The sequence below is a fragment of the Asterias amurensis genome, chromosome 20, assembly GCF_032118995.1.
Source record: "Asterias amurensis chromosome 20, ASM3211899v1".
In the NCBI taxonomy this organism is placed as follows: domain Eukaryota; kingdom Metazoa; phylum Echinodermata; class Asteroidea; order Forcipulatida; family Asteriidae; genus Asterias; species Asterias amurensis.
The window spans coordinates 8,110,535-8,136,622 of record NC_092667.1 but is presented as its reverse complement, the minus strand read 5'-3'; the positions used below and the strand labels follow the sequence as shown (position 1 = coordinate 8,136,622).

Genomic DNA, 26,088 nt, shown 5'->3' with positions numbered 1-26,088 from the left:
CAAAGCTATTTAGCATCCCATGCAATTTCAACTTTAATGCATCTGTAAAACATTACTAAAAGCAAGTTCAAGAAATAACAGTTTTCTTTTACTTATATGCTTTTTAATGGTTGTGTTCAATTAGCTTCACCATGTTCTCATATACATTTGTAGATAAGCCCCTAACATGACCTAATCAAATGCAAAATTCACACCAATACATCTTGGGACAGTCATAACTACTTTCATGTGTATATTATGTCTGTGAATTTCTGAACAAAATCGTACAAAAATTGTTTAAAGGGAAAACTGCCATTTAAAATAATTGTACAAGCCCACGTTGATACAAAAGTACCCGCCTTTTGAATAAGTTGTTTTTAATGCTCGCAAAGTCGCTGTTTTAAGGATGAAAATATGTGTCAAACTTCCTGAAAGTGTCCCACTAAATTCCAAACAAAAGGACGGCCATTGAAAATGCGTTTGGTTATGGCATCATGCACCTCGGTCAGACCCATGTGACCCGCCCCAAAAGCAGGTTTCTTGGGGTTGACCCAGGTGAGCTCGGCGAATGCTACATGTATTTGAACTTACCGAGGGAGACCTGGGTCAAACCTGTGAAGGTAATCGAAGGCACCCAATATAAAGTGTAATTACAGGGAATAAAAGAGCATTAAAGGTCATTTCAAACCTAGGGTCATGGTAGTGTAATAAAGGACCTTACCTTGGGCTTGGTCATTTATTACCAGTCATGATCCTTCCAGTTTTAAGCAGATGTTTGAGACCTTGTCCCCAATCTTTTACTCCCTCGTTTAATGATTAGCTTTGTGTACATGTATGTAAATAAATTGATAGCTAATGTAGCAGGAACTGTTGCCTATTTTTCAGTATAATGAGTGACAATCCGACCACTGTCACTGTTGAATCATCTTGCCCCACATGTTCCATCTGCCACATTCCATACAATGAAGCATCTCTTCCATTTCCTGTCACTCTCAGCAAGTGTTCCATATGCAAGTAAGTCATAATACACCACAATACCATGCATGTATCTTTATCTTATTTTTTATCCAATAATAAATGGGAACATTTTTCATAATTTTGCATATAAATGACAATTGAGTACAGCTGGACATGAACCATTGTACTCCAGAAGCATATTGTTGGTTGACAACCTACATTATGTCAATAGACTGGTTACAATGTATAGGTCAACCCCATTTGGTGACCTTTGAAGGTCAACAAGCAGCTTATTGAATCCACTGCACTGATTTGTTCAGAGAAAAATAATGAATACATTTTTACTGTCGAAGCATGAACATCAGATTTGGTTTCCTAAATTCAAAATGCCCAAATTCATAATTTTAAATAAAATGCCCCAAGCTGACAATTGAAATATTTGATATCAGGAGATCCAAGGTACCAGACGTGTTATTCACTACAATTGAACCTCCCTATGAGTTGCATGTGACTGGCAGAGGATGCTGTCTGCAAGCTAGTATATGCCGCAGTAAGAAGAAAGCACAGGGAGAAACTAATGCAGCCATGATAAGTGATGTGAGTATCAAAGCCTGTGTGAATTGTCTTGGTGTGTGTACATGTACATGTATATTATGGTTTTCTAACCTCCCTTTTGCCTTGAATGATGTATTTTTTCATATGGCAAGCAAGAAAGTCTTTACATGTATCAATGTAACCTGAGAATCTGTGTACACTGGGCTCCTACCACATCATGTACATGTGTCTGTTCTTTACACTGGGCTCCTACCACATCATGTACATGTGTCTGTTCTTTACACTGGGCTCCTACCACATCATGTACATGTGTCTGTTCTTTACACTGGGCTCCTCCCACATCATGTACATGTGTCTGTTCTTTGCACTGGGCTCCTACCACATCATGTACATGTGTCTGTTCTTTACACTGGGCTCCTACCACATCATGTACATGTGTCTGTTCTTTGCACTAGGCCTGTTTAAAGGGCTGACACTCGATGTGATCTTGTACATTGACTTGACCGAAATAAAAAAATAAAAAAACTATAATGTGTCAACTAAAGCTTGATTGGAGAATGTTTATGTAAGTGCATCTGGCTAACAATCTGCAACCGCCAGGAAGCACACGGCAGATATCATCATTGCACTGGTATCATTAGCATGATTAGTGGTGATTGAGATAGAACACTAGAATAGTTCCATAGTAACCAAGTACAATGTAAATGTATATAGTTGTACTCTCCTCGCATGGATTGTGTGTAGAATTGCGAAAGCTCTGAAGCATGAGTTGAGAAGTAAACAATCTGCGCTAAAAAAATTGTCGCAAGGAGCATGAAACTGCCACGGTTTGGAGTTATCCTAAATATTAAGTTTATCATACATGTATTAGCAGTAAGATTTTAGTTATGAATAAAGAGCTTTCTTCCCTCAGTGCTTTTATTGACAGGATCCAGTTAATCAACATTTTGCTTTACTCATTCATGTGGCATTCAAGTAATTAGTTTGTTTTGGCAACAGCTACATGTACACAACACTACATGACAATGCTGGTACATGTAAGTTATTGCCTCACATGCAAGCATATGTATCTGCTGCGTTCACATATTCTTCTCTATGTCTGTCTCTGGCATTTGTGAGATGGAATGAAAAATCAATCATTTGGTTGTTGTAAACCATTATGACAGAAACTTTTAAATCTGCCTAGACTTCAGTCTTTTAAGAACACCAACAGGTAAAACCCAAGTTCTTGCATAAATCACTCAGTAAATACTAGCTCTATTGGCTTCTGCTTATCAGTGGAGCCAGTTTGTGTGAAATGGGCGGAATTACAGTGGAATTATGTCAAACTTATGAACAGGATTTACACACACACGTCTTTTGGTCTGTGTGAGTTAACAAGTTTGAAAGCAAGTGCGTCTTAATAAGGGTGGGTATTAAAGGGCAATAAGAATCAATGTGCTCTTTTAGAAATAAGGTTATTTAAAGACACTGGACACCTTCGGTAATTGTCAAAGACCCGCCTTCTCACTTGGTGTATCTCAACATATGCACAAAATAACAAACCTGTAAAAACTTGATTTTGATTGGTCGTCGAAAAAACACCCCTGTATTATGAAGTTGTGTGCTTTCAGATGCTTGATTTCGATACCTCACGCCTGAGGTCTTAAAATCAATATGAATATTTTTCTGAGAACCTACTTCTTTCTAAAAAAAACTACATTAATGTACTGTACTTCAGAGGAAGCCGTTTCTCGCAATGTTTTATACTACCAACAGCTCTCCATTGCTTGTTACATGTACCTAGTACTGTAGTAAATTGTTATGCTAACAATTATTTTGAGTAACTACCAAAAGTGTGCAGTGCCTTTAAGTCCAAATGATTTTCTTTTCAGGCGCTGCCCTTCATGGAATATGAACTTCACAGGCAGTTGATGAATAAGCTCAAGGTAACCATACCATGAAATTAAAGGTGGCATCACTTGGTTGAGTATTCAGACTGGGAAGAAATCCAACTTTTTGTTTTTAACGTATTATTATTATAATTGATAATTAGGCTGTGTCCCAATTGGTGGCTACAATTACGGCTACAACTGTTGCTAAGGGTGTTGCTAAGGAATCCTACATTGTATAATTCAATACATGATGACACAGCCACCCAGCCATAGCCGTAGCTGAAGCCGCTAATTCTGATATGGCTATAGTTTCACAACTATAGCAGCCAGGGCTACAACCACCTATGAATTGAGATGGTTTCGGGAATGCCTTTAACACGAACAATGGCAGTAGTAGTGTAAGGTGCTTTGGTCACTTGGTTTTAAATCCTCCTATTAAATATACTGTATTAATTAATGATGACATTTTGTGATCTTTGCAGGTGAAAGGCATGAATGCACTATTTGGTGTCCATGTACAGATCATAGTTGGAGAGACTTTACTCATTGGCGTAGCTGTAAGTTGGTTTAATTTCTATTTATTTATTCTAAAAATATAAAAATAAATTGTTTTTTTACAAAAATTAAACAGTCAAGGATGAGCACTTCAGAGCTAAAACATTATTGAGAATTTATATGTTGACTATTATATTAAACATTTAAAGTGTGAAGTGAAAAATAAAGTTGTCATCGTTTGAAATAAAATTAAATAAAAGAAAACAACAAACTATGTATAAGGAGTTTTAAATGTTGAGTAAAACGCTTGTTTTGATTGTGCAGACAGCTACTGCTTCTTATGTGACTGCACTGCCGCCCCCATCCCTATTGAAAATTACAAGTAAGGTAAGGTACATGTATAGTCTGTTCCTATACTATGTGTGCTGCAGCTTGAGAATACACACAACTCCTTAAAGACCAAACAAAATGCCCCCAACCAACCATCTTCATTTGAAACATCATGTAACCCTCTTGCTAAATTTGTATACTCATTTTGTACATTGACAAACAAAAAGAAATTCTCGGCCTTGAAAGAGAGATGATGCACTTTACAACTGTTCACATTTTGCATTTTATTCCTTTGTAATTCAGTTCGCTTTCAAACAGTGTCATGCTTTAGTTTGACTGTCGCTGTGTGTTGTGTGTGTGTGTTGCGTGATCGTGACATGTCCTCCATGTACTACACGGCAGGTCCTCGGCGCAGTAAACAGATGTTTCATTATCTCCCACGCCCAGTGACATCACCTTGAGAGCCTTTCTCAAAATGCACCCGTCGACTTTTGTTTGAGTTTTTGCTGCGCGCAGGCAGACGCAAGGCACTTTTTCGGGGGGAACATAAAAAATTTTACATGACTAAATTTGAGTTATTTCTACTAATAAATACACAATGTTTAAAATGGTGAAAGTTTGTTGTACCATTTTGTTTGGTCTTTAGGAATGGCACTGCAACGACTTGATATACAGTGCTTTATAGACCCAATTCACCCAGCGTGATCATCTTGCTGGCACCGTTTTGGGAGTCAATATTATTTCCTTTGCTGTCCCATTTTTTTTACACTTATACCTATTGACTGCCATAATAGTAATCGTGGCACAGCCACTCACATGTAATGTTAGTGCAAGGGTTCAATAAAACACAATCACCCAACAACTCATGAGGGATAAAGCGACCTGGCACTATTTCATCAAAGCTGCTTTTACTATGACATGTATGATGATGATGATGAAGAATTATTAGACCGTAAGTTAAAGGCAGTGGACACTATTGGTAATTACTCAAAATAATTATTAGCATAAAACTTTTCTGGGGAGAGGTTGATGGTATAAAACATTGTGAGAAACGGCTCCCTCTGAGAAAGAAGTAATTTTCCACGAATTTGATTTCAAAACCTCAGATTTAGAACTTGAGGTCTTGAAATCAACCATCTAAACGCACACAACTTCGTGTGACGAGGGCCGTTTTTTCTTTCATTATCCTGCAAGTTCGATGACCGATTGAGCTCAAATTTTCACAGGTTTGTTATTTTATGCATATGTTGAGATACACCAACTGTGAAGGCTAGTCTTTGACAATTACCAATAGACTGTGCAAGTCTCGCGAGAAATTGAACTTCCGGGACCATTGTGGTCCCAACCTAATGGAGTTTTACGTTGGGGAGATTTTGTTCTGTCAATAATTTTAGTTTAACATAAGTTATGACTCTAAAAAGTGAATATGTTCTTGGGAATGTAAAAAATAAGTGATTAAAAACAGAAAAGTAAAATCAATTCAACAAATTAACGAAGAAAACTAAAGAAAAAAACTTGACCTCCAGTTTCCGGTTTACTCTAAACAACTAAGAATATTACCCAATTGACGTTCCCATTACCGCTGAACCTATGTGATGATCGCACCAATTGGACGTGATTCACAAACGGGGTTTATTAGAAAAACCATCCAGGTCGATGTCTAACAGCGATCCTCGTCCCGATAAATGTATAATTTTTACGTTAATTTAAACAAAACAATTATTATGTACACGAATTAAAATAATAATTATACGAAAAGTAGGTTAAAAATAATAATCGTTGAGAATTCTTTTAACAAATAACAATTTCAATACAATTTGGTTTTGTACAAAAATATACTCTTTTTCGAATTAAGTTCTCGTTTTCGCTACGTGCGAGACTTGCACAGTCTATAGTGTCCACTGCCTTTAAAGTTACATGTATTGTGTAAATCTTACAGGTGTTTTGTGCCATAAATCACACATGATTGAAATATGCTTTGTATATGACAACATTGTTTGAATCATTATATGATGTGTGTTTGTGCATTTTGTTTGGGATGGCATTTACAATTTTGAGGCATATAGTTTGGGTTTGGAATAATAAGCTGTATTCATAACTATCTAAACTTGTGTTCACAAGGTCGTACAAACTATATCATTTCTTAAACACAAACAAATCATGTTTGTATTTTTTTTTGACAACTGGAAACTACTACTAGTTTTTTCTTCAGCTGTTGAGGCTGTGTGTTGCATTGTAACATTTGTTTACTGTCTTTACAATGTCTAGCATGGTAACATTTGTTTACTGTATTAACAATGTCTAGCATTGTAACATTTGTTTACTGTATTTACAATGTCTAGTATTGTAACATTTGTTTACTGTTCTTACAATGTCTAGCATTGTAACATTTGTTTACTGTATGTAACATTTGTGTGTGTATTTCTCCTGATTAGTCTGGAGGTGGTGAGAAACAATTTCAGTCCATTCAGAAGAACATTCTCGACATGACAGCAAGGAACAGAGATATATATGATCTTCACTTACCAGTAAGTTTTTTTATCCTCTGTGTTTTTATCCCAGAGAAGCGCTTTTTTGTTTTATTAGTATTATTATTCTGGTTTATTTATAAACATTTAAATAATGTGGCTCAAACATCTGTATCAATGAATTTGGTAACCAGCATATAATGGCCAACATGAGAAAAATTTCCATTCTATGTAATTAATGCTGGCCATCCTATTAGTCAATACAGGTGTTGGTACACGTACAGGAAGGTTTTCCTTCTCCTAACCATGAGCTGGCTTTTAATTTATTTGTTTTCACCTGTAAACCAAAACTACAAGTGTTGTAGAATTTGTGTACAATGCATGCTTTGATGATACTCTTGTCACAATTATTGTTGTCTTATTGTTACTCAGGACTCAATGGTTGAGACATCAGCATTAGATAGTCCTCAGCCAGTCATAACAGAGAGCACTGAGGAACTCACTGAAGCTCAATTCCTACCCTCACAGAAAGATACGTACGTCCTTACGGTAAGAAGGCAATGTTGCTTCAAACACTTACAAGATTTCTGAGATGTTTTAGCAAAAATACAACATTGGTTTAGTTAAAAATAATGAATGGTTTACAGGTGTAGGAAAAGGGGTATATTATTTGGTAAAGCAAAAATTGTTTAGCCCTGGCATGATGATTTATGTGAGGCACAACTATATCAAGTGAGTTCATGGATGAGACAATTTGTTAAATTTCCTTCATGTACACTGTGCATGTAATAAGCCAAGCAAAGTAGTTCCCCAAGGCTGAATCTACATGTACATGTAGCTGTGTTTACACTTACAACAGTTGTAAAACAAATTGTAAAAAAACTTTGATTTGATTTGACAGGTGGACGATGTTGAAGATAAGGAGACAGTCTGGAGTTTGTTTGATCCTGAGCTTCCAACAGGTAAATAGAATACCCAAAGGTTTGTCATTATGACCTTTGTTTTCACCTTTGCCTTCAAAATATATTGGAAGGATGTGCACTGACCATTGGGGGAAGAAAGACAATGTCCACGTCCCTTAGACATACATGTAGTGAGTCCATTGGTGGACCTTAGAGATTAAAACATTCTGGGTTGAAATGATGCATTTTAAAAACTTGTGTGCAATAATTTATTATTAATAATGCAAAAACGAAAACCTCTGTTTTAATTCAAATTGGCATGAAGTGTTGCCTACAAAACGTTGCCTACCCCAGAAAGTTCACCTTAGTTTGGCTGCTTACTGCAGTCAGTATTGTATACATTACTCTAGGACTTTGTGGTCTTTATTGTAGAGCATGCTTCTAGGATGTTGATTACAGTTGGTCATACTGTAGATGATGCCTTATACTTCATTCATAAATACCTAAGACAGTTTTGCTATTCCTATTGGTGGAGATTGCGTCACGTGGTGTGTTTAAACCTTTGATAATGACCAGTGTTTATAACCGGTTGTGAGCAGGACAGTTTCTTCATTCCTATGGGTCGAGAACAACGGCTTGAACAGTTGTGCCACATCGCGCGATACGTGCAACGTGCACAGCAATCTCCTTATAAGGAGTTGTTTACCCGAGGGCCTTACCATTTCATAGCTGGAGGGGTGTTGTGTTGAAATAAATCATTGAACAATTTTAATTTTTGCATTTATTTTACTTTTTGACCAAAAAGTGTTGATTTTTTTTTACCGAAAAGGTATTTATGAATGGGAATCAAAGTGTGTTGAATCAGTTTTCAACTAGTGGTTTAGACCCGCCGAGGCCTGGTTCTTTATAATTTACCTCGACTTCGTCACGGTAAAATTATCAAGAACCAGGCCTCGGTGGGTTTAAACCACTAGTTGAAAACCTCTTCACCACACATTGATTCCCTTAGTAATCTTATTGCACGTTTGATAATCTTTGTCACTGCTAATTATAAAAATATTGTTTTTGAATGCAAAGTCTGTGAGTTCCTCTTTTTTCTCAGAGCAAAACTATGTTTGATTTAATACCCACTGTGAGTTGACTTGACAGTGGCATTATGATAGCATCATACATTGTACCTGTTTGATTGTAGGATTATTTAGTTGTACTACAGAGATAGCACCAGGGAATCTACGGCCTGTGAAGCATCTTCAGATGTTCACCATGATGAGAACACAGACCCTCGCTGAGTCTTCAACCAAACACTTTGCACCAATATTCGATGAACTTATTCAGGTATTGGGATAGCACTGTCATTCATCCAGTAGGTAGTAATGATACAATTAAATGAATGAGTCAATCAACCAACTGCTCACTTAATTTCAAATATGGCCACTTTGTTTGATTCTATCAGACTTACATGTAGACTTTGAAGTTATGCCCGAAACTAGCTTTTTAACCCAGTTGTTGTGCAGTACTAGTTGAAATGACCAAGGTTTTCTCTCAGTCCAACCAGGATCTTGTGTTTGTTCTTAAGAATGGTATGCCCCAATAAACACACAGCAGGTTTCGTGTTCCAAAATTGTCTTTGTTTATGTAACTTTTCATTTTCAAGACATTTTCCTCAAAATCATAACTATACTTAAGTTTTTGTGGTACCAAAACAAAAATATTATCACATAAATCCATAAGAATTGGAATTTCCAATAGTATAAATTTGCAAGCTTAAAGATAGTGGATACTATTGGTAATTGTTAAAGACGAGTTTTCTCACTTGCTGTATCTCAACATATGCATAAAATAACAAACCTGTGAAAATTTGAGCTCAATCGGTCATCAAAGTTGCGAGATAATAATGAAAGAAAAACACGCTTGGTGCATCATGGTCACACAAAGTTGTGTGCTTTCAGATGCTTGATTTCGAGACCTCAATTTCTAAATCTGAGGTCTCGAAATCAAATTCGTGGACAATTACTTCTTTCTTGAAAACTATGGCACTTCAGAGGGAGCCGTTTCTCACAATGTTTTGTACTACCAACCTCCCCCCATTACTTGTTACTAAGTAAGGTTTTATGCTAATAATTATTTTGAGTAATTACCAATAGTGTCCACTGCCTTTTAAAATCAATTTAAAAAAAGGAAAGCATTCTCTGTCATAGTAAGCCGAATGCTGTGGATGTGCATTCAATGGGAACTGCTTGGTCTAACAGTGCCCTATTACGACAGCAAATTATTGCTAATCAACTAGAACTTGCATCACCTTCTTAAGAGGGACCAACCCTATTTTAAAGCTCAAACGAAAACAAACGGCTGAGGGGTTAATGAGTTACGACCGTTTAGTTAGGGACCGCATTGTATGGTCTGCTTTGAGCAAAACATGCCGGCTACACAGTAAAATTGACAAAACTGTTCATCTTTACACCTAATAGTACGGGACTTTAAAACAACAGTTTAATATAATTTTAAAACAGTGTTGACATGTTTGAAGATGAATAACTATTCTCTTTTTTTTTGGCATACAAACAAAATTCATACGTTTAGTAAAAGTTGAGATATGGCACTGGAAAGACAAATAAATTATGTTGTTGAGTGCTTCCTTAGGGCAACGTTCTGCCGTTTTCAGAGTTGGTTGTTTAAGTTGTACACAGAATGCATACATGTACTGTATGTGCTCTCCTAAGCAGATGTCATGTGGATGTACTGTATGTGCTCTCCTAAGTACGATGTCATGTGGAAAACAATTTACAGGCCAGGGTTCAGCTAAACCCTTGATAAGGTCCATAGAGACATTCTGTCTCATGTAGGTCTGTAGCCAGCTTCTGTTTTATAGAGACATTCTGTCTCATGTAGGTCTGTAGCCAGCTTCTGTTTTTTTCAACTGACCATTTTCATAGTAAATGTGTTGCCAGTGTGTTTGACCCGGTTTCTTCTACCAGGATGATTAGGCATGATATCAGTCTTTCTGCTTGTTCGCACCCATACCATACACTTACTCTTACTTTGCTGAGATGCAGAACACAGATTCATTTTAACCGCTTTCTTCTTTGGAACTCCTTGTCTTGTGCACGTTTCCCTGCATCCTACAATCTAGACTGTTTTAAAAGAAATAGTTATTTTCATCTTAAATAGTTTTCTTCTCGTACCCCCTTAATTCAACGAGTGGCCTCAAAGACTTGTTGGGGAGAACTTGCATGACCCCCTTCACAACAAAAACACGAAAAACAAAACAAAAATCCAACAGCATTACATGTAGGTCTAGTTTTCAGAGCCTGTATGCAGGCAGATGATTTCTGTTATTATGACCGCCATCATTAGGGAAGCTATAGACATGATAAGTTGCCATCAGAGCTTATGTTAAAATCCATGGCTGTAAATTTCTCAAAATTTTCAGTGTACAAAACATTTTTTATTATTGTAAGCTCTGAAATTTACAAACCAGTAAACAGGCTCAGGAAATAGACAGTACATGTCTGACTTGTATCAGTGGATTGCAAGTCCTGTTTATTTTCTTGAACTATCAAAATGATATAAGAAAATGTGCCAATATTTGTTTAATTAATGCATGATTTGTCTTGCATCTTCTTTCCCCAGGGAATGTGTTTTAAGCTCCGATCCATGGCTCCATGTTGTTTGTGTAGTGTCTGCTATGATATCAATGTACCAGATGATGATGTTATACAGGTAAGTCTTCCTTAGAAAGTCTCATTTTAAAGATGTGTGCAATGGTGAGAATATTTCCTTAGTGAGTGAAAGTGACCAAACTCGCATTGTTTTGTTTTGTATGTAACATCCAACATGTTCAAGTACCATAATCTTCAACATTTATCAGTTTATAGGCCATATACGTGTAAGTACATTGTACAGTAATATATGTTTTGTATTTTGAAACATCATCTGACAAAATTCATTCAGAGAAAACAAAATGGGATATTTTGATTTTGGCAGTACATAACTTAAATGAGGAAGACATGGCTAGTATACAAATATTGACTGCTTCGAGTGCTTTGGTTAAAATTACGACTCCCGAGGTGATCCCCGGGGCATTCTTTTTTCCCGAGGCGCAGCCGAGGGGAGATGGAACGGTCCGGGGATCACCGAGGGAGTCGTAGTGTTAACCATAGCACAAGTTAAAGCAGTCAGTATTTGTTTTACAACACCCCCAACAGACTATGTATCATCTTCAGACACGTAACGTTCGTACGCACGTTTGAGATACACAGATGCACAACTGATTGGGTTAGAGGTGGGTAGAAAGCCTCTGGGTACTGCACGACGTGTGATAGTCTGACGACTATCACCCGGCAAACTATGCACTATCACATGGCCGCCGTCTAGTAAAACTAAGACATATCATGTGACACGCTCTAAACCAATGAAAAGGCAAAATATTTGTAAAGGGTTATAATTATTGTTGTTTACTTTGGTTTTACTGTAAGTGTATTCCTACAACTACATGAACAGTGTATGTGGTAGTAATTTAATAACATTAACAAATTTTGTTATATGTTGCAAGTAAGACTTTGTCTTAAAAAGAAAACCTGTTGATGGTCAAGTTTTTGTAAGAGAGGAGGCTTTGAGAGAAATAAAATTGTGTGTAATTATGGTGCTCTACATGAGAAGATAGCTGAAGACATTTACATACAATTCTTAGTTCATTTCTTTGCACAGTTTGAAATTCTTCTTGTTATACTTATTGATTGCAGCTTTGGTTAACTGCATCTGCTGTAACACTTGGAGAGAGTAATGTTACCAGTCCAGAAAAGGCGGCCCAAAGTAAAGGTAATTTTGATACTTTTATTCACTGTGATTGTCACCATGTGATGGTTACATTTCAGGTTAACTATTGGTACAAATTAAACAACAGTGATAAACATTCTTTCAGTCTGGTGAGCTCTCTAAAAGGCAGTGAACACTATTGGTTATTACTCAAAATATATATTAGCTTAAACCTTACTTAGTAATGAATAATGGGGAGCTGTTGATAGTATAAAACATTGTGAGAAACTGCCCCCCTCTGAACATAACATAACATAACAATTAAAATTTATAATGCCCTATTCCATCAAGATCATAGCGCACTAGAAAGAAATTAATTTGGAAAAAGGTGAGCCATAAGGACTTTACGAAAAGCAGATAGAGTATTAGATTCCCTAATGGCAGTTGGGAGATTGTTCCAAATCATGGGCCAAGCCCCACTGAAAGCCTTCCGACCTAGAACCTTGTTTGCTCAAGCGAGTGATGTCAAGTGTGGACCGAAGAAATCGTGGAGGAGTGTAATGTGACAGTAAAGTGGTAATAATGAGGTGTAGTTTTGTTGAAGCATTTAAAAACGAGAAGAGCAATCTTAAAATGGATTCGTTCTCTAATTGGTAGCCAATGAAGTTCCCTAAAGTGATGGGGTAGTATGTTCTCTGAAGGGTGTGGAACATTAAACGAGCTGCACTATTTTGTAATCTTTGAACTCTGTCCAATTCATATGACGTTGCACCAAATAAAAGGAGATTGCCATAGTCAGTACGAGAGAGGACTAAAGCTCTGACAACATGATGGAGAGTATCCTTATCCAGGTAGCGTTTGATTCTCCTTAAGTTATGTAATTGAACATTTATTGATTGGCAGAGGCTAGAAACTTGCTTGCTCATTGTCATGTGAAAATCAAATTTTATACCCAAATTGCGGACAGAATCAGTAGGGTCAATCAATGTATTACTATCACCCATATGCAAAGATATCTTCGGCAGGATTTTAGGGAGTACCAAGCACAATGAACTCAGTTTCATTTTCATTGAGTTTAAGCTTGTTAGAAGTCATCCAGTTTTGACAACAGTAATACACAGCTGCATTTTCTCAATGGCAACTTGCCAAGCACCAGGTATTCTAGGATCAAAGGAACAATTAGCTGTGTATCATTAGCCATGTTAGCATATAAATGAAAGTCTATGTTATGATGAAGTATGATATTGCCAAGTGGGAGGGTATAAATTTCAAACATCAAGGGACCCAATATTGACCCCTGGGGGTAGCCCATACTCCAAATCAACTGGATCAGAGTATAGGTTATCATAGATACCTGACTTTGTCAACCCGAGAGATATGATTTGAACCTTAGTAGTGCAGTATCGGAATCGCCTAAATCATCCCTAATTCAAAGTATCATGATCGATGGTGTCAAAGGCAGCAGACAAGTCTAATAGCACTAGAAATACAACATTAGACCTATCCATTGCCTTTAGAACGTCATCCGAACCTTCAAAAGAGCAGTTTTGGTACTATTGTGTGCTTTGTATGCGGACTGATAGAGCTCCTCAAGGTTATTGATTGACATGTGTTGCTTCAGTTGTTTAGCAGCAGCTTTCTCATTAAGTTTTGCAATGAATCTTATATTGGAAACTGGCCGATAACTACTTAATGCATTTTGATCTAATGAAGGCTTCTTTAGTATTGGTGAGATTATGGCTTGACCAAGTGTGTTTGGGAAAGAGCCTGTTGAAAGATAAGCATTGATGATTGAAGTGAGTGTGGGTAAAACAGTTATTGAATGATCTTTCAAAATCCAAGTAGGAATAGTGTCAAGGGCACAAGATTTACTAGCAAAAGCTTTGACAAATTTAAACACAGCTTCCTCCAAAAATAGTTTAAAGTTAGTTCAAAATAGTGCAGCCCTTTGTTCAATATGCACAGTAGAATCATGATAAGGTTACCCCATGGCCATTAAATGCAGTGCGAATATTGTCTACCTTGTTTTTGAAAAACATTGCCAAGTCATTTGCAAGAACCTGTGATGAATTACATTGATGAAGGATTCTATTGTTTTTGTTAAAGGAACACGTTGCCTTGGATCGGTCGAGTTGGTCTTTGGAAAGCGTTTGTTATAATATGCATATGGGTAGAAAGATGCTGTAAAAGTAGAATACAATGATCCACACAAACATGCCTCGAAATTGCACGGTTTTCCTTTTACCTCATCGACTAACACGGTCGGCCATTTATGGGAGTCAAATTTTTATGGGACTCCCATAAATGGCCGACCGTGTTAGTTGTTGAGGTAAAAGGAAAACCACGCAATTTCTAGGCAAACTTGTGTGGATCATTGCATTCTACTTTTAAATTATCTTTCTAACCATATGCATTTTATAACAAACGGTTACAAACGCTTTTTTATAAACCAACTTGTCCGATCCAAGGCAATGTGTTCCTTTAAGTAAAGAATTAACAGTTTTAAATACATCTTTTTTTGTTTGAATTGGCAATAGTCTAGACCAGATTTCCAAAAAGGGCTCTAGTAAGGGAGTGAGCGGCATTTTTGAGTAACAGTTGGTTACCCATCCAACTTACCTAATTTTGGGGTGCTGAATCCGAAAATCAGGGATACCAAGCCAAATTTTAAGATTAAAGGTGCCTTATCAATAACTTAAACAAAAACAATTAGAAATATTAATTATGCAAAACATATCTGTATTTGTAAATCTATGTCACTGAAAAAAATCATTTAACATTACTTGACCTTGTTTAGGGATGATCAAAAAAATAAGTCATTTAAGTTTAAGCATTGGTTAACTGTTCTTCAATTTACGAATTCGGCCATGAGATCCTCTGCGTGTGACGGGTTTAGAGTTGATCTTTAAATCATTGAGTATGTTCCAGGTGGAAAGGGGGATTGCAAGCTTTGTGCTGCCTTTTTGTATATTCAGGAGTTGGTTTCTATCATAAGTTTGATGAGCTGATTGTAGGAATCTGCTCACTAGAGATTTGGCCAGGATTAGGACAGATATCCCCACAGCTCAAAAGTTTGGCATGGAAAGATTACAAAGAATTGGTAGAGTGAGGAAGGGGAGACTACAGGTATCCATTTGTGATGATTTGTCTGCCATTAAACATGTTAAAACTTGGTGCGTAGCAGTATGTACAAATGTAGAACAAAACACAGGGCCAATTTCATTTGTTCACTGGAAGAAAACCCAAATAAACAGCCCTGCAATAAACAGAAAACCCCTCAGGGTAAATAGCTCCATCTCCTGCGGTGAGAGTGAGTCGTTAAAACACTGTGAACAATAGCTTATCTGTAGCAAGGGTAGATGATGGAAGTAACGTAGTTTTCAAGAAAGAAGTAATTTTCCACGAATTTGATTTCAGAATTAGATTTTGAGGTCTCGAAATCAAGCATCTGAAAGCACACAACTTCGTGTGACAAAGGTGTTTTTTTTTTATTTTTTTATATCTGGCAACTTCAACGACCAATTGAGCGAAATTTTTCACAGGTTTGGTATTTTATGCATATATTGAGGTATACCAAGTGAGAAGACTGATCTTTGACAATTACCAATAGTGTCCAGTGTCTAAGGGTTGTTCTAAAAAAAACTCGACCTCCTCGACCCCCACGCCCCACAACCTCCTCGACTCCTCGACTTGAGTGCATTTTTTGTTTCTGTACACCGAAATTGACACAGTGGCTGATGCAGATAAATAACCGCAATCTCAGACTTGAAACTTGCATCGGGGATCACAGCACACACTGTGAGTTCTAAATCGGGGACTTAATTATTTACTCAGCCGTAAAGCAACATTTTATGAATTCGGAAATGGGACTTTCTTCGAACACGGGGCGGACGTTGAGGGGTCGGGGTTGAGAGGGTCGAAGGGGTTTTAGAACAACCCTTAAATAATAACACAACTAATATTGGAGGCATCTGTGAATTGTATGGGTTCATGTGGCTGGCTGCCAATGCCCTTGCATGCCTGCTGCTCAAACACACTTAAACATACTATTTGTAATCTAGCTTATCAGCTGGAAGTTAGGATGTCAAGCCTCCCAAATGATTATCAACTTAAGCTCAAAAAGGTTGTGAAACTGTAAATGTAGTGCTCAATGTGTTGTGTTTGGTCATCAGGAGTTAAATCAACAGATGCAGAGATGATGTTTGCTATGGAGGAACTACAGGCAACTGATGGTGCATCTATTTCGCCCACTACACCCGTTTCTAAAGATAAAGGTGAGATAAATATGGTGTTTTTGCCGAAGGCCTTTAAAGGAACACGTTGCCTTGGATCGGTCGAGTTGGTCTTTGAAAAGCGTTTTGTGACCGTTTGTTATAAAATGCATACCGGGTGGAAAGATGTTGTAAAAGTAGTATATAATGATCCACACAAGTATCACTCAATATTGCGTGGTTTTCTTTTTACCTCGTCGACTAACACAGTCGGCCATTATGGGAGTCAAATTTTTGATTTGACTCGCATAAATGGTCAACCGTGTTTAGTTCGTGGCGTAAAAGGAAAACCATGCAATTTTGAGTGATACTTGTGTTGATCATTTTATTCTACTTTTAAAAAATCTTTTTAACCAAATGCATTTCGTAACAAACGGTTTCAAACGCTTTTTATAGACCAACTAGTCAGATCAAAGGCAATGTGTTCATTTAAGTTAAATTTTGAAGGATGAGCTACAAGGGTGTGGTTTGGAGTCCTGAATATTGCTCTGTATACATGCTAAATGTCCATAATCATGACATTCCTAAGCTATATGTATAATTCATAAATACCTAAGACAGTTTGTCCATTCTGATTGGTCAAGAGGGCATCATGAGGGGTTGTTCGAAGGGATAATTTAACACCAGTAAAAAGTGTTGAAACATGGGCGTGACACGCGAGCTTGAACCTGTTCTTTTAAGACAGTTTCTTCATTTCTATTGGTCGAGAGCAACAGCTGAAACAGTTGTGCAACGTTACGCGATGCGCGCGGCGCGCACAGCTTTCCCCTATAAGGAGTTGTTTACCCAAAGGCAGCGGAGGGCTTTACCATTTCATAGCTGGAGGGGTGTTGTTTTGAAAGAAATCATCGAACAATTATAACTTTTGCATTTATCATTTTATTTTACTTTTTGACCAAAGAGTGTTGATTTGTTTGACCGAAAAAGGTATTTATGAATGGGAATCAAAGTGTGTACAATCGGTTTTCAACTAGTGGTTTAAAACCGCTGGGAGGCCTGGTTCTTGATAATTTACCTCGACTTCGTCTCGGTAAAATTATCAAGAACCAGGCCTCGTTGGGATTAAACCACTAGTTGAAAACCTCTTCACCACACATTGATTCCCTTATTACAAACCGCTAATTTGTTTAATGTCGCTTTCAACTTGATATACAATATTAAACCTTAAAAATGTCCATGTAGCAGTTAACTTTCACATTCTTATTCCTTATCAACCATGTCAACATGCATCTTTCCAGTAAGCTATATTGATCCCATCATTGGTGGCTAAAACACAATAATTGAGGGAACTTTCACCTTTCTTTGTGAATGTCTTCCCCTATTCTTTGGTAAGCAGGTGTCAAATTTTGATGTACATTTCACCTTCAGAGTATCTAGTTAACACCATGTTTCCTTTTGTTATTCATAGTCCTTTCCTGGACCCTTTGTAGCGAGTTGTACATTGATGTTGAAAATAATGATTGTTCTTTATTGTGCACATTATTTCATTGCAGGTACCAAATTTCCTAAGCTGGAGAAGAGAATTCTGTTTCCGGTAAGTTAAAATGTTTGCCTGCATCCATGGCAATATTAAGGGAATCAATGTTTGGTGAATATAAACCTTGTGGTTTAAACCCGCCGAGGCCTGGTTCTTGATAATTTTACCGAGACAAAGTAGAGGTAAATTATCAAGAACCAGGCCTCGGCAGTTTTAATCCACTAGTTTAAAATTGATTCAGCACACTTTGATTCCCTTTGATAAATACCTTTTCGGTCAAAGAACACCAACACTTTTTGGTCCAAACATGCCAAAAGTAAAAAAGTGCACAAATTATAATATTGTTCAGTGATTTCTTTCAACACAACACCCCTCTAGCTATGATATGGTAAGGCCCTCTGGTGAAAACTCCTTATAAGGAGATTGAGGTGCACGTCGTGCGTATCCCGTGATGTGGCACAGGTGTTCCAGCTGTATAGACCTGGTTCCAAGTCTTTGATCGTGGCTTTTTAGATAGCCGCTACAAACAGCGCCCTCTTGTGATCTTTCTTCGTCATTAAGCCTATGATCAAAGACTTGGGAACATTGTCATAGGTTTGTACACACCCTATGGCGAACTGGACGGAACATCTGATTGGTCGAAATTGCTAAAACCTTCGACAAGATGAATATTCAAACAAAAACCTCTGCGGGATAGGTTCTGAGTTTTATGTATATCCATATCCGGATGTGAAGAAAATACATCGTCAAACTTTGTGTGTGTGTGTGGACAATCTTGGGTAAACATGGTAAATACATGTACCACAAAGCTTAATGCATTATGTTTTTATTACTTAAAGTGTATGGGTACTCTAAATATCGCATTACATTTATTATGTTTATTACTTAAAGTGTATGGGTACTCTAAATATCGCATTACATGTATTATGTTTATTACTTAAAGTGTATGGGTACTCTAAATATCGCATTACATGTATTATGTTTATTACTTAAAGTGTATGGGTACTCTAAATATCGCATTACATGTATTATGTTTATTACTTAAAGTGTATGGGTACTCTAAATATCGCATTACATGTATTATGTTTATTACTTAAAGTGTATGGGTACTCTAAATATCGCATTACATGTATTATGTTTTAAGAAAAGAGGCGCCGTTTGACATGTTTACTCTATACATAGTAGACTGCAACTTGCGTGTGTGTAAAGCACATGCGGTGCCATTTAAAATGTAGGGTGGAACTGTTATTGCGGAGTAGGAATCACGCTTTTTGTTCTGTGTTTTTTACTACAACATGTACAATGAGATCTTGTTAACTAATATCTCTGTGTATTTAAAACTGTCTATGTTCCAAAAACTATACAAATTTAATATCGAATGAACGTAAAGCATTAATTTCAAGCAAGTTTACCCTATTAGTAATAGACGCTGCCAGTGAGGTTTTTGCCGTCTCCTGATTGGCCAGCTTCCATTGCGCACGCTTTATTATTTAAATTGATCTTTGAATACATAGATATACATACGTGCAATGTTTTCCGTGGCTGAGATGCAGAAGAATAACTACAATCTAAGACTTGAATCAAGTCTGTTCCAGGCGTTGCTCTCGACCATTAGGTATGAATAAACTGTCTTATAAGCACAGGTGCAAGCTTGCCTGTCATGCTCATTTTTAAACACTTTTTACTGGTGTTATATCATCCGTTTAAACACCCCCACGTGAGGCCCTCTCGACCAATTAGAATGGATAAACTGTCCTAGGTATTTTATGAATGATAATTATAGTAAATATTTAACAAACTGATAAACGAAATAATACATTATTGTCTTGTTTTTTTGTTTGTTTGTTACTAGGAGCCAGTGATGTCAACATGGAGGCCGAATGTAGAGATAACACCTATGTCTACCATCCCAGGAGGTATCATTGATAGATACTTGGGCTACATTAATCTCTTTTTTGTCAGGGAATCAATGTCAGTACGAGAGGTAAGACACATCAACACAGACCTGGTATCAATTTCACTAAGAACGAAGATTGATTCTACCGCAAATCATTCGTAGTTGCTAAGTAAAGTGTGATGTCGCAATACAAATCATTATTGTAATACTGACAATATGTATTGCGATGAATTTTATTGCTTCGTGAAATCAGGTCATGAGCCACAATGTGTAGACTGCTGAACCCTTTCAGCCCAAATTGTTTATTCACAAATTTGTCAGATGAAGCAGCAACATAAAGCTGTTAGTCACTAAGCAAAAAAACATAAACATTCTCAACTTCTTAAAAACTAGATGTTTGAAAGCAAGATACTCTGTCAAAAAACATATTTTATCACCCGGTAAATCTTCTTTTTTGTCCACAGTCAGGTGGCGTGAGTGGCTTCATGTATAATTTCACCTCGGAGGTCAACGCTATTATCCGATCACATGTAGCATCACTTGGAGGCAATGCATTAGTTGCTTATAATCTTGTAGACTGCTTAGTGGAGGACAGAAACCACCAGGTAAATAATGTACTGCTATGTTTCTATCGTTATGTTGGTCACCTCACTTCTTAGGAAGCTTGCCACCAACAAGTTGTCTCATCAAAGTCACCCTTAAAATATTGCCGCCAAACAAACTTGAATGCAGACGTTTTCCTATTGACATTATATAATTTTATGGCTCCTATTTTAGTAATTGTCGTTTTTGCATCACAACAGTTAGAATGTTAAAAAGCTGTTATGTAATGGTTATTCATAAATACCTCAGACAGTTTTGCTATTCCTATCGCTGGGGAGCGGGTCACGTGGGAGTGTTTAAATGGTTGATAATAACCAGCTTAAACTGCTGTTTCAAACCTTGAAGGGTCGTGGCCGTGCGATTAAGGCCCTTGCTTTATCACACGGCAAGGACCCTGCCAATTTTAAACGGCCGTTTAAGAACTCGTCGCTACCCTTTTATTCCCTTATTTAATCAATGACCCATGCCCTATCAAACACACAACATTCAGGAGAGATATGAAAGCCCTCATTCTGTTTAGGGAATAACAGTGCGAGGACAAGGTCTTCATTGCGTGGTAATGACCGGGTTGGTGGCTGGTCGCTGTTAACGGACCGAATAAAGATAGTCCGAGTCATGAAAGTCAAGTCTCAAGTTGAGGTCTTTTGCCGACGTGACTTTAAAAAATTCCCAGTCACAGAATTGTGAGCTGAATACAAACCCTGGACTCGTGTCCTACAACTCTGGCAGTGTATGCTAAGCAAGAAATGTCAGCACCACAGTTTTTTTTAAACAGCCCTTGTTTAGCAGCTGTGATATTGTTTAGAAGCTGTGATATTATTTAGAAGCTGTGATATTGTTTAGAAGCTGTGATATTGTTTAGAAGCTGTGATATTGTTTAGAAGCTGTGATATTGTTTAGAAGCTGTGATATTGTTTAGAAGCTGTGATATTGTTTAGAAGCTGTGATATTGTTTAGAAGCTGTGATATTGTTTAGAAGCTGTGATATTGTTTAGAAGCTGTGATATTGTTTAGAAGCTGTGATATTGTTTAGAAGCTGTGATATTGTTTAGAAGCTGTGATATTGTTTCACGTTTTATCTGATTATCAGCAACTGATACCTAAATCTTTTGTCTACAGTGTCAATGTTTGATCAACGTCAGTGGTGATGCTGTGCATGTCTTGTATGAGGACCCAAGTTCAACTATGGATTCACCTGTCTCTAGTCAATTATCTATGTCTCGTAGTCAACAATTCTGCACCAGACGAACATCAAGTACAGAAGTCTCTCCACGAGCAGCCGAATCAACGAACTGATGGCTCCCACAGGGAGTAGATGGACAACAGGGAGTGGTGGATAATTCAACAAGATACATAACTTCACATGTTAGAAAAGTATTTGTACAAAAAGAGAATAACAAGATTTCTTTATTCAGGCTGTTAGATGCTTTGGAGTTCAAAACAATAACGTGAAAATAATTTGAAGTTGAATATGACATTGACCAAGAAAAAGGGAGCTTACTTACAGTGGATTTGATGCGCTAAATGAAACCTCCTTTAGTAAAAGATTCGTGCATGTAGTCAAGTCTTTTAAACGCACTGGACACTCGGTAATTACTCAAAATAATTGTTAGCATAAACACTTACTTGGTAACAAGCAATTGAGAGCTGTTGATAGTATAAAACATTCTGAGAAACAGCTACCTCTGAAGTAACATACTTTTTAAGAAAGTGGCAATTTTTCACTCAAATAATATGGGCAGATGAAAGCACACAAATTTGTGGGCCAAGGGTATTTTTTCCTGCATTATTATCTGGCAACCTCAATTGAGTCCAAATTTTCACAGTATGGTTATTTTATGCATATGATGGGATTCACCAAGTGAGAATACTTGTCTTTATCTTCCAGTACGCGCTAATCCTCTAATCAGATGCTCGAACCGGAGTTTGGTAGAAAAAGCTATAACTTACTCCCATTTTTTATATATTGCGTATTGTGAGTGTCAATGCGTCACGCTCCGCAAACAGTCAGTGCAAAAATTATATTCTAAACTTTGCGCGTGCAAAAACAAAAACATAACCTAACCTCATTGACTTAATGAGACTGGAAGATAAATTCGTTATCACACAGGTGCTCGTGGAATATGGACAAATAAATCTGCGACCCATATCCAAGTCGGCTTTCGGCCTCGTTGGATATGGGACGCAGAAGCGCTATATTTTTGGCTAGCTGCTTTAGCAGAATGCGAGCCTATGTAATACCGATTTTGTCAGTTCAAAGAGTGCATCACTGGTTCTAGTTGAATGATCTGAAACAATGAAAACCCTAAATGGTCATAACTCTTTATTGCCAAGATATTCTGACTTGAAACTTAAATCAAATATTGCTTCTTACATAAAGATGCATATGAAAAGATATCACTCAAAGAGTGCATCACTGGTTCCAGATGAATGAGCTATAAATGGTTAAATGGTCATAACTCCTAATTGCAATGATGTATTGACTTGAAACTTCAATCAAATATTGCTTATTACAACTAAATGCATATGAAAAGAACAAACTGAAAGAGTGCATCACTGGTTCCAGTTGAATGAGTTGAAACAATTAAAACCTTAAATGGAGATAACTCCTTACTGCCAAGATGTATTGACTTGAAACTTAAATCAAATGTTGCTTTGTACATGTAAATTCACATATGAAACTTAAAGAGTTTATCACTTGTTCCAGTTGAAAGAGCTAAAACAATGACAACCTTAAATAGTCATTAACTCTTTACTGCAATGATGTACATATTTAAAACTTAAATTAAATATTGCTGCTTACATGTAGATACTATTAAAAGATGAACCCCGAAGAGTTTATCACTGGTTCCAGTTGAATGAGCTAAAACAATGAAAACCTTAAATGGTCATTACTCCAAACTTGTCAATGTCTCCACCCATCAGTTAATCAAATAATTGTTGTTTTTTCTGTCAGTCATTTGGTCTATCTGGCGATCGGCAGCTCGCCATGGCAGCTTCGCTATCTAGTTCTCTATTTGACTCGCCCTTGTGTGATTACTTAGATTGACACTTACCAAAGGTGTCCAGCGCCTTTAAGGAAGATGACTAAAAACCCTGAGTGAGAAAAGTACCTACAAATGCATTGCATTAAAAAAACAAGTTGAATCAATTTCACAGAGAAAAATCTCGGCAAGAAATTGAAGGATAACTTTAAATCACTGTTGTAGACCATGGCCTGCAGTCAAAGGTTGGCCAGTTTATGGTTAACACAAACCACGTTGTCAGCGTCAGTTACACTCCAGTAACATTAATATTTACTGCCCAATGGGCCCTTACGGTCAACAGTAGTACCAAAGCTGTTAGGTTTGCTGATAATACCAGCTCCACAAACAGAATAAATCTAAGCACCCAATTATAGCCCAGGAGGTATGACGCTTTGTGGCAGTAATTCTTATTGTAACCTCATACGCCCGATCTTTGGTATACTTATACCCCGATAGGTGGGGTTTATTTGTAACATGCAGTTTCCAAGGAAAATGGATTTACATGGCAAGTCTGCTGCCACTTCAAATCAACTTGTGTGAGTCCAGGTCTCAAATGGTCATTATCGGTACCTTCAGCCAATGTGCATGGAATTTCATGCTCTTTCGCTACGCTCATACACATGAAAAACAGTTTTACCCTTATGAACAAGCAAAATAAGCACACAGATAAGCAGTCAAGTATATTCTACGAATTTATTGAAAAACATGGGAACAAGGCCGAGATTCGGCCGACTCTGTACGACTTCTATGTTTCTTTTGTTTAACAAAAAACACTTTTTGTTTTCAACACAATACAACAATCTCGACAATCTTTTCAAACCAATTTTCTCTTTTTCTTTCCGATTTCCACAAAGGAAAACAGCCCTTTCGGCTCTTCAGACATCGGTCTGGAAACTAACATATTGAGTAAGCAGTTTATCAGTAAACATAACTCACAACATCGCTTAAACCTCCATTACTTTGAGGAATTTCCATCCAAAACAATCTCAAATCAGAGTCATATTCAGTAATGACCGGTGTTAATAGTATAAACTCAAACTTTTCTTATTTCTCTTCAACCGTCTCCTAACGGGAAAATGCAATTGAACTTATACATCTACATAACTCTACTATTAAATACCGTTACTTGTAATGTTTGAGCAAGAATAATAAATAGATAAATAATTAAACTTGTAACTTATTAATTTCATAATGAGATTTTGACCTTCGTATTCTTATTATAGGTCACTACATCTACATCTGGATCACATATGCAATCTTCCTTAATACAATACTTTAATCCCCAGAAAGAACTTTTACCAATTTGAGGCGTTGGGTGACTTCTCTTTTGACATATCTGTTTTTTGAATTGGTGGATTTCCACCTCCCATGTTGCATTATGAGATCTTCGGGAACCCCTCTATTTGCTACGGGAGAATATTTGTCTCCAGAGTCTGTTAAGAAAGTGGTATTACCGTCCCTAAAAATTTCCGTTTTAGAGTGAGGAATAAAGATGCTAAGGCAATTTTCTGCTGGGAGTTCCCGAATGTGGCTAGCTTTAATTTGCGCCATCTCAGCGTGCCTAAAAAGAAGCGTAAATTTAAGGGAGACATAGCATGCCGTCCTTAAATCGATCAGACTGCAATCAGATTGCCCAAATTTATCGATTATAGCTTTGACTAGACTGAATGAAAGGGGCTCTTTTTGCATGGGTGGTTTGTGTAACTTTCTTCTTTCACTAATTAGTTGTTGCATTACTGGCGAGTCCAAGGGATTGGGTGTGATGTTTTACTATTGAGTGAAGCCATTTTATGGCAGCTGCTATTGACACTATGTACTGTCAGAATTTGCGATCTTACTTTTATGAACGATGAATGCGGCTATATCATGTACTTTAATGGGAAATACGAGTGGAATATTTTGGTTCCCCTACACTTTGTATAAGTAACCAGTTATGGTGCCCTTCGCCTTGGCAAAAATAACTTCGAAAAATATGTGCATCTTGGACTCCTCCATGCTGGTAGGGAAATCTGACCAAAAGGCCTAAGCTGCAAATGATCGGATACACATGGGGGAGAAAAATATATATAGCTTTAGTTGGTACAATCAATATAAGCTACACATACAAGGCTCTTTAACTTATTGGAACCCAAAAGAGAATTCTTATTTCTTCCCAACTGCAGTGCACTAGATCCTTCAAATGTGATAAATCCTTTCATCCAAGTTCTATAACAAGACCAAAGAAATGGCCAAAAAGGTAAAGATGGCCACCAGGGGAAAGCTAAAGCTCCTTTACCGTTGCATAAATGTAAATGTTTTAGGACTGCTGGAATCAATACTACTGGAGGAACTAACAAACAATTTTCATTTGCCCAGTTCTGTGCAAAAGCATCCACCGCGGATGACCCCGGGTTCCAAAACCTTGAGAAGAAACGGGGCAACTTGGAATTGTAAAAGCAAGCAAAACAATCTACTGTAAATGGTCCCCATGCATCATTAATTGTTTGAAAAATGCTGGGC

At 37.2% G+C, this 26,088-nt stretch overlaps 1 protein-coding gene across 3 annotated transcripts in view; it reads left to right on the top strand.

Moving 5' to 3' along the window:
• The window catches only part of LOC139952126 (C2 domain-containing protein 5-like), a 45,918-nt gene extending 20,266 nt beyond the window's left edge, over positions 1 to 25,652 (top strand). For 2 of the 3 annotated variants that reach the window (XM_071951093.1, XM_071951092.1), the window contains exons 15-30: positions 865 to 993; positions 1,386 to 1,533; positions 3,366 to 3,419; positions 3,848 to 3,922; positions 4,185 to 4,247; positions 6,626 to 6,718; positions 7,091 to 7,207; positions 7,560 to 7,620; positions 8,753 to 8,895; positions 11,191 to 11,280; positions 12,303 to 12,378; positions 16,488 to 16,589; positions 18,080 to 18,120; positions 19,916 to 20,047; positions 20,425 to 20,565; positions 21,683 to 25,652. In XM_071951093.1, the coding sequence (XP_071807194.1) occupies positions 865 to 993; positions 1,386 to 1,533; positions 3,366 to 3,419; positions 3,848 to 3,922; positions 4,185 to 4,247; positions 6,626 to 6,718; positions 7,091 to 7,207; positions 7,560 to 7,620; positions 8,753 to 8,895; positions 11,191 to 11,280; positions 12,303 to 12,378; positions 16,488 to 16,589; positions 18,080 to 18,120; positions 19,916 to 20,047; positions 20,425 to 20,565; positions 21,683 to 21,859 (1,642 nt within the window). In that variant the 3' untranslated portion in view covers positions 21,860 to 25,652. The remainder of the gene's footprint in view (positions 1 to 864; positions 994 to 1,385; positions 1,534 to 3,365; positions 3,420 to 3,847; positions 3,923 to 4,184; positions 4,248 to 6,625; positions 6,719 to 7,090; positions 7,208 to 7,559; positions 7,621 to 8,752; positions 8,896 to 11,190; positions 11,281 to 12,302; positions 12,379 to 16,487; positions 16,590 to 18,079; positions 18,121 to 19,915; positions 20,048 to 20,424; positions 20,566 to 21,682) is intronic. The other variant, XM_071951094.1, reaches the window with a different exon arrangement.
• The last annotated feature ends 436 nt before the right edge of the window (positions 25,653 to 26,088 follow it).